General features: G+C 45.0%; 1 protein-coding gene across 2 annotated transcripts in view; it reads right to left on the reverse strand.

Annotated features, from left to right (window-relative positions):
- Nucleotides 1-9,280, reverse strand: part of LOC102168948 (CD302 antigen) — a 119,533-nt gene extending 110,253 nt beyond the window's left edge. For both annotated transcript variants that reach the window (XM_018063553.1, XM_018063538.1), the window contains exons 1-2: nt 9,093-9,280; nt 3,086-3,457 (exon numbers count right to left, since the gene is read on the reverse strand). In XM_018063553.1, coding sequence (XP_017919042.1) covers nt 3,086-3,457; nt 9,093-9,186 — 466 coding nt within the window. In that variant the 5' untranslated portion in view covers nt 9,187-9,280. The remainder of the gene's footprint in view (nt 1-3,085; nt 3,458-9,092) is intronic.

Below are 9,709 nucleotides of genomic sequence, written 5' to 3' on the forward strand. Positions count from 1 at the left end.
AAGTCCTAAGGATCTCCCCAGAGAGACAGGCTTTCTTAAGATACCCTTTGAATGTATGAATTTCCGATGATGGCAGCCTTAAAACCACAGCTTACTCTGCAATAGGCACACATCTATGAGATGAAATGCTTACATAGAAAACTAACGTTAACCTCTTTGGTAGCAAAAGGAAAAAACAGCTTCGATATTTAAAGAGCTTGGCAGACTTCTAAGTTGCTTAGAATTCAGACACTTCTACAGGTTCCCCACCACTGACAGTCTACTTCCTCTGCGTGATTCACCAAACATTCAAAACTTGAGGCATGCTAGCGAGGCCAAGATATCTTAATGATATAAATGCATATGTGGATGCCAGTCAAGAGCAATTAATTCATCAAATTTATACAGTGAAAATTTTTTCTGAGAGGAGCATGGCTCACACAGGATGGGGGTGAGGAGAGAGGCAACCCAGAACATAATGACAGAGAAATGTTTTTATATTAGAAGTAAAAAAAATATATATAGCAGAAGCCAGGGAAAAGTAAAGAAGCTTTATTTGGGGAGTGTCATCCTGGTTTTTGCCGTAACAAGCTGGGTTACTTTGAACTTCGCTTTGTTGGACTCTGGTATCTTATCTTTCTTATTCTGTACAATTAGACAAGAAGAAGGGGTGGGGTCCAATATGAGAAGTTTGAGAGAGCACATCTAGAGAAAGTCTCTAACTTAAGACATCAGTCTCCAACCCAAGAACAGGAAGGGACTACAAAATTTTAAAAGAGTAAAATTGCCAGGACTTAACATTTGACTACATTTGAATGGTGGGAGAGAAGAGCAGAGGAACTCTAGGGTGACTTGTAGACTTCTGACATGCAACTTAGATGGTACCAGTCACCTGGAGAGGAATGGAGAAGAGGCAAGTTTGGCCCTGGCGTCAGCGCAAATGAAAACTCAAGATATAGGCTGATAAGTCAGGACTACATGCATCTTGTCTTAGGAATTTCTAAGTTTCTTAGTTGGATGTTTAGTGTTTAAAATACTGTATTTGGTAAGGTCAAATACAGCCTGTGGGCTCTTGCTGGTGAGCACTGTTCAGCTTTCTCTGGGGTGATGCCCTAGGTGGGTTTTTAACCATTTTTGTGCCACTGATAACTTTGGCAGCCATGTGAAGCATGTGAGCCCCTTCTCAGAAAAGCATAAATGTGTAAAATAAAACACATAGGATTATAACGAAAACTAGTTATATTGAAATGAAGGCATCTGGGGGACTGAGGGAATTTATAATTACAACTGTGTCCCTCAGTTAGGAGCAGAAGACAGAAGGAGCCCGGCCAAGAAAATTATTGTTTCTGATCTTTGAACAAATATAATGAAACAAGTTAAATCCAGTTCAAAAGGCAATTTGCATGGTTCCGTGTTTTCTCTTCGCTGCCAAGTGAGAGAAAGGCTGTATAGCACAAAATTTAAGCTTGCCATTTTTAAAGTGGTATCCAAAAAGCAATTGCTTTCTAAGGTTAGGAGGAAGGTGGCTAACAGAAGCAGACTTTTCAACTACTCAAGGGTCAAGGACTGAAGAAAAGGAAAACCCCATCTCTGATTCTCTGACATTTCCCATAACAGCAGAACCTGACATCTCGGAAGCTGCTGCACCCTCACTAGGAAATGGAAAGAGGTGGTTCCTCCAGGAGAAAAACCTGTTCAGGTACAAAAAAGATGGGAGGCCAAATTTAGCTTGAGAGAAGAGGAAAAAAATCTCTGTAAAGCTATGTAAATTTACAAAGAAGAGCACACATGAGATAACAATTAAGACAAAGATAATTTAATGAAACATATATAAATGTATATAGATACCCACACATTCAACACTTGATATAATTTAGAGCAACATAATGGAAAAAGATTTGCTTGCATGAGAGCTAATTTACATTTGGAGGTTAAAAAGATAAATCTACTCTTTCTTTTTAAACTCAAAAATTCATTATAACCGAATGTCTATTCATTATAGACTCAAAGTTCATGATCAGTGCACCCAAAGGCAAAGCAGACCGTTCCAGACATAGGATGGTATGACATACAACTTTTTGACTTTGTGATAGTATGAAAGTGATACCTAGTCAGTGAAACTGTACTTTGAATTTTGATCTTTTCTTGGGCTAGCAATACATGGTACAGTCCTCTCTCTGATGCTGGGCAGCAGCAGCTACAGCTCCCAGTCAGCCACACAGTCACGAGGGGAAACAACTGACACATAACCATTCTGTTTTTCACTTTCAGTACCGTATTCAATAAACTGCAAGAGGTATTCAACGTGTTATTATAAAATAGGCCAGGCTTGGTTTTAGGTGGCTTTTCCCAACTGTAGGCTAATATAAGCATTCTGAGCACACTTAAGGCAGGCCAGGCTAAGTTATGATATTCATTACAAGTGTATTAAATGCATTTTCAACTTATGATATTTTCAATTTTTGATGGGTTTATTGGGACAAAACAACATTGTAACTAGAGGAAGATTCGTATTCATATACTTATTTTGGAGGCAACTGAGGAAAAAGTCCACTCTTATAATACTTAATCATAAATACAGTGTGATAGCCATGCCAAAATAAAAAATAAAGCCACATAATATTCTTAAAGTTTTTCCATTACATCCAAATCTGCAGACAAGAAAAAAATTCATTTCCTTTTTTTTTTCCCCTCTTTCTTCTTCTTCATTTTTAACTTAGAATAGGGTCAACCTTATTAGGTTATTTGACTTTTATCCTGTGTAGGGGACTTCCAGTTACTCTAACATTTTCTTTTCTCTGGAATTCAGGATATAATCATAGAAAGTACATATGCTCAGGCATCAGAGAGATTTCAAACCCCTGGGTGCCGCAGAATAGCTGTGAGACCTCTGACAAGGCATCTAATTTCTCCTACCCTTTCCTGTGAAAGTGGGCAAATAGCACTGACCTCATAGAAGCAGCTCAATGTTACTACTCAGTGCCTGGAACTAGAGGCCTGTTCACTTGACTCACCAGTGTATGACTCTAAGTGTGATCAGAGGTACACGTTCAAGGCCACTTGCACCAAATACAGCAGTAAGTCAGAGTCTCTCTCCAGTACTCACCATGGTAAGGCTGGGCACACAAGTTTTCCTCTGAGCCTCCTTTCTTCCAGACATCTGATGAATTTGTACTTGCTATGGCGTGTCCACCTTTCAGAGCCAACTGGTACTGGGCAGCCCCGTAGAGAGAGTGATGCTCACATTTCCACCACAGCATGGCATTGTAGTCGCAGCTGAACATTCTCAAGGAATCTGTGGGTTTGGTAATATCTAGGCCAAGACACTTTTGGGACTGCAAATGAAAGAGCCGATGCTGGGACACCCACTTCCATAACATGTCCTTGGTTTCGTCGCAGTCCTTTGCCACTATCCAGTCATTCAGCGGCGTGATGCACTTGCCTGTGTTTTCATTGACGATGGTGAATGGATCATTACCTGAGACAACACAGGCAGAAAAGACATTTCAGGATTCTGAATTATGTGGCCGATGTGCCTTGGCCCTTCTTGCTAAGGAGAGTGAGTCTGAGCACCCTCAGACTGTAAACATCCTCCCAGCTGTATAAACTGTAATATTCCATACAAGGTTGGAGGACAGTGGTGGCCAGAGAGACAGTTCAGTGTAGGATTAAGAGCGTGGGCTCTGGGGCCAGTTTGCTTGGCTTTATAGTAATAGTTTGCTCTGCTATTATTGACCGTGTGATCAGGGCGTCATTCACCTGCTGTGCATCAGCTTTCTCCTTTGTAAAACAGTACTTCACAGGGTGGATGTGAGGATAAAAGGAGCTCATACATGCAAAACACTTAGAATAGTATACATGTTTGTTATTGTCACTCAGTGAGATCTCCTCCTTATTTAATGAGATGAAGAAGCTCCTTAGAGCTTCTTTAGATAAGTAGCCTGTAGTCAATGAAAAATATCCTGAGCTTTTTCAGGACACAATTCTGTCCTGATTGCACTTCGGCTACTTCAGCAAGGTAACTGTTGCATGACATTAATGTGTCTGAGAGGAGACAGGGTAGAAAAGTGGGATAAAGGGATAAGAGGTAATGGAGGTCTGGGTTCTGAGTGTAGGGACCTGTGGCTAGCTCCACTGTCACCTCCAGGAGGCAACAGGAAGCCTCTGGGGAGGGGATGTGGGGACTGACCATCTGGATCACCCAGGGAGGTAAAACCTGAGCTCCAGGAGCCACCTGATTCACAGAATTCAAGACCCAGTAGGTTTGGACAAGGGAAATTCACAAGTAACCAGCATGAGCTAAGCAAAGGGTGGAATCTCCCTGAGTGTTCCCTGGGCAGTTTTGTATGAGCTGGGGAAGACCTCAGAAGTGACAGAAACTGAATTTCTGTTAACCTGGTAGAATAGGACTTCAGAATAAAATTTATCTTGATTTTATGGAAATAAAATAGTACACTGTTTCTTGCACATCTGAGTCTGTAGAGCAAGAGTCAAATCTGTTATAGCAAATTACAATAGTACAATTTGGTCAGTGCTTTTACAAAGAAACATTTTGTGAAGGTATAGCACAGGACATGTCGATGACCTGAAGCAGTTGAGACAAACGTAAGCAATCTTTGTCAATGAACCAAAGGGTTCTGGAGAAGGAGCCATAAAATCTTAGTTCCTACAAGGTACTTTCATTTTGATGCCAGCGTCACATTCAGCGGTTTTACTAACACTAAACACCTTTTCTAATAATAATTCATAGGCTTGCAGAGTTAAAAATTCTTATACTAAGGACTGGAGGGGAAATTTCACTATGCAAATAACACCTATATGATTAAGTTCAATTCCAGTTTGAACTTCGGACAGAATTTTTGCTTGTTTTAAATAGCAGTAGCAGCACCAAGTGAAACAACAGGAACAGCAAGAACAACATCGTTTAAAACCTTAAGCTATTTCCACTTTCAAGTTGCTATTTTAAAATACTGCCTAGTGTTGCAGTTAGATCTGTTTGAATAGCAGCTTCCATCCTTCATTCTTCTTTGACATCACTCTGCTGTTCCCTATCTTATGGACACAGTTTGGGCAGACAGTTAGCCAAAAAAAAAAAAAAAAAGGAAAACATATTATCTCAGAAGATTATCAGACCGTGATGTAACTCTTTGCCAATCTATTCCCTCTCACCTCTCTTGCACTCCAAAGTATCAGGTACTGTAGCAAAAAACAAAGAAGTCGGCTTCTGCGGGAGAGTGGGCAGTGCACCCCTCTGGATCTTCCCCTCTCCTGCTCTGTAATCTCCCTGCTCTCCTTCCTGGGCACTTTGCTCTGTGCTCTTTGACCCAAGATTTTCCAAGCTGCCTTTGCAGAATCCAGTGGATTAGCTACAGCGCTTAGAACAGTGGTGAGAGCAGTAGAATAAGGAGTTAGGGTCCTAGACTGAAGATCTATCTCTGTTTCTAGTTAGCTGGGACACCTGGGGGAATTCAGTTAACCTCTCCAGGGTCTTCTCATCCCCAAATGTGAGATGAAAGCAGTAGAGTATAAAAATCTAAGTTACTTCCAGTGCTGACACTCTGTGCTTCCACTAATTCAGTTTTCCGAGCCTTGCAGGCTTTACAGGGCTCTGCTAAGTTCACTGCGTATCGTTCTTGAATAGATGTCCACAACTTTATTACATCATGCCAGGAGCATTTCAGGTCATTTGAATTCCATCTGTATTGGGCATGTGCACTTAGGTGACAGTGCTGCCTTATAAGCACTCTGGAAGAGAAAAAAATTTTACCCTTTCCCACTTGCTTTCCTACTTGCTTCCACCTGCAATGTAGGAGATCCAGGTTCAATCCCCAGGTTGGGAAGATTCCCTGGAGAAGGGAATGGCTCCCCACTCCAGTATTCGTGCCTGGAGAATTCCATGGACTACAGGAGAGGGTTCCATGAGTCAGACATGACTGAGTGACTAATACTCTCACTTTCATTTAATATACGTTTAACTTCTAGGACACCCATGAATTTAACAAGGTTGTAGAAATTCTGAAAGACTATAGGAGAGGTGTGGAGTAGCTATGTTGAAAAGGAGTTTCCAAGCTTCTAACAGCTATGACTGTAGATACTTGTCTCATTCTAAATCTATCTTTTAACCACATATGTAATATCAACGCTTGATACCTATAGTGATCACTTAGCTAATACATTAATTATTGATATGATTTAAAGAAACTTGTAATTAGCCTTCATATATAATGTGTAAGCATTCATACATAATATATAACCAAGGGAGAGTCTTGTAGTCTCATGATAGTTCCTCATATCTTTCTTTACCCTTACAAAGAAGCTGTTCACTCTGCTCCAGTCTTGTGACCCTATTGGGAAAGTAGGTTAGGGTGGGGGAGGTCCGAAAAATGTGAAAATAATTTTAAAAATTTGTTAAATAAGGGTCTATGAAATATATCAGAAATGTATTACACTTTGAAATGGTGATTACAGAGCAATTTATAAAACAGATTCTTTACTGATAGCCTTATATTGCATCTGATAGCCTTATATTGCATCTTATTCACGTTATACTTGCCCTAAAGGGAATTTTAATATTTACCTACAAATACAATATTGAGACAAGTCTAAAAGACAGAGGTTGATGAAAAGAAGACTCATCACCTCATCATCCCCAGAGCACTTTTTAAAATGTTTCATTTTATATAAACATTCTACTGATGTTTAAGAGGAAATAGCTACATAGCATTATCATAAATTGAAAATGAATTGTTAGACCATCACAGGAAAGCTCTTTCTTATTGTCTGATTCTTAAGTAACTCCTGAGTTACAAGACCCAAACCAAAGAGCTTTGCACATTCCAAAGGGAAACTGGACCTCAACATTTTGTAACCCACAGACACATGGAGAGGAGATGGTTTGGGAAGGCAAGAAGGATGAAGATTGCAACTTTTTTAGTTTCAGGGGAACTTCCTGAGCCCACACTGTTAAGCATTTTGTGGAGCTGCTACTATATGTGTAGCGTGTACACTAGGAGAGTCCCAGAAGTCTGGATTTGCCAGTTCAAAAACAGTACTAAAGTGACGGTTGGGTCCAGAGCAATGTACTAGGAGTCAGAAAGTCATGGAGTTCAGATTGGGTGGTGTGGGCTGATGAAAACCTCAGGAGTCTCTGAAGACTTAGTGTACTTCAAGCTGCTAGTCCTCCCAGGAGGCAAAAAAGCTAACTAAACAATTGGCATCCTCCCAAGGACACAGAAGTACTTCCTCTGCATCTGAGTATTGGAGACCACCTGCACAAACCTAGCTGCATACATGTGATGAAGCACACACCATCACCAGCATCATGAAGCTGACATAGTGCCAAACAAGCTACCCAAATGGCTGAGCTTTCAAAATCCCAGTGCTTCCCTCAATAGGGCCACAAGTCTGACCAGAGCAGGTGCTCAAGGTGGGGAAGGATGCAGGAAAACAAACACCTTTGAGGACCTCCTGCAAGAAGAATAGCATTAAGTTAGTGCTCTTTGCTCTTGGTTGATGAGAGAGGCCAGGAATTGCAGAGATTGCAGAAATTAAGAAAATCTTGAGTTCTATGGGGAGACAAAAGAGATAAAATAAGGCAAATGCACGTGGAAGCCAAGTTTAGCGACTGAAAGGCTAGTGTGTTTCCATTACAGTTAGCTGCTGCCTTGATCATTTTCTCCCTGGATTAAGGGGACAGGCAGAAGAGAGTTCTCACAGCAATAAAGGCCTTTTGGTAGTTTCCAATATGGGGGATCAAAGAAGAATGCTGCTGCTGCTGCTAAGTCGCTTCAGTCGTGTCTGACTCTGTGTGACCCCATGGACGGCAGCCCACCAGGCTCCCCCGTCCCTGGTTTTCTCCAGGCAAGAACACTGGAGTGGGTTGCCATTTCCTTCTCCAATGCATGAAAGTGAAAAGTGAAAGTGAAGTCGCTCAGTCGTGTTCGACTCTTAGCGACCCCATGGACTGCAGCCTACCAGGCTCCTCCGTCCATGGGATTTTCCAGGCAAGAGTACTGGAGTGGGGTGCCATTGCCTTCTCCGAAATAAGAATGCAGAAGGGTGAATCAAAACAAGATCAGCGATAATGTTCTTAACATAGATAAGATGATGCTACTCATGATCTGAACAATCAGACAGTAACTCAGTTTAACTGCAAAGAAAGTAAATACCATAAGCAAACTGAAGTTTTTCAAAAACTCCCTTGACTATCTTTTACTTCCTCATTCTGACAAGATGACAGAAGCGGTAGGTGGGGACAACTCACTAATTGTCTGTGAAGCAGCCAGACTAAGAAACAAAGTCCTCAGCACACCTTTGCCAAGATAGAAAGAGAGATTAAAAGCAAACTCCGGGTGCTGCCAAGGGGTGGGGGTGGGGCAGGCACTACTCAGAGCATCAGCGAAGGGTGGCTGCTCCTCGTCCTGCTTCTCAAGTGAGAGGCAAGAGGTCTCTGGGCAAGCAACCTGGGCTCCACTGCGGGAACTTCGACCTCTGGGGTGGGGGTTGGGGTGAACGTTTGGAGCCCGATAAGCCAATTAGAAGAAAGAGTCGCTGCTCGAGGCACTGGGGGAGGGCATCGTATCAGTCTTGCCACAGTCACTGTAGGAGACATGGCTTTTTGACGGGCACCACGAGCAGACTGAAGTCAGAGAATCGCTGTTTCACTCCGGCGCTGTGGGTGGGAAGCTCCTCTTGACACTGCGTGGCCAAGATGGCAAGGGGCGCAGGAGGGCCGCGACGGCGGGATGCGGCGTGAGGTGGGTGAGGGGTGAGGGGGCTGTTGAGAAGCCCTGAACCCCAGCGAAGCAAGATTTTAGAGGAGAGGACGAGGAAGGCGCGGGAGACTCGTTCAGAAAACACTCTGGGTGCCTCCCCTACGGTGGACGCCAGGCCCCCCGCACGAGAAAAGCCCTGCGCCTCCTCGGCCCACCCCGTGCTCCTCCAGGACACAGGAGGGTAACGGAACGCCTTCTCCCCGCACCTCCCTTCCGCTCACTTGTCCAGCAGAGGTGACAGGACCCCGGCGCGCAGCCGAACCCGAATCAAGGACAGTCGGCCGACCCGGCGGCGTCGAGGTCCCTACCCGGCCGGCCCGCGGACGCGCCCGCGGTTACCTGAGCGGTCAGAGGGCTCCACCAGCCCGAAGCCCGGAAGGAGCAGCATGAGCAGCTCCGCCGCACGGCGAGGGGGTGCCCAGCGCGTCCTCATCCTGAGCCGGCCCCGGCGCCTCAGTCGGGTCTGCGGGGGCGCGCGGCACCCAGCCCTCCGGGTGCGCCAGGTCAGCCCCTCCACCGCCTTTGCCCCCAAGCCCCGGCCTCCCGGGGCGCCCCGGGCCCGCCCCCGCTGCCCTCGGCCAATCGGATCAGCCGGTCGTGGGTCCCAGGGCGGGGCGGGCGGGCGCCCGGAGGTAGCGGGCGGGATACCGGGCAGGAGGACTGCGCGTGAAGAGCGCTGCGCACCTGCGGTGGGCTGCCCCCGTAGGCTCGAGAGCAGAGCGCCGCGCAGACTAGCGGGCCAGGGGGAAGCCCCGCCGCGTCTTCAGTCAAGTTGAGGAGATGCGGCCCTGGCTGGGACTTGGCCCCGCCCTGGTGGGTGGTCTGCCCAACGCGCCTCAGTCAGGCACGGCTTCTCTTCCTTTCGCGCAGCTGGCCTGGAAAGGCACCCGCATCCCCTCGTACCCGAAAGAGCGAAATGTGCGCCCATCCTGTTGCGACTATGATCGACCCAAAGA

The sequence above is a fragment of the Capra hircus genome, chromosome 2 (assembly GCF_001704415.2).
Source record: "Capra hircus breed San Clemente chromosome 2, ASM170441v1, whole genome shotgun sequence".
In the NCBI taxonomy this organism is placed as follows: Eukaryota; Metazoa; Chordata; class Mammalia; order Artiodactyla; family Bovidae; genus Capra; species Capra hircus.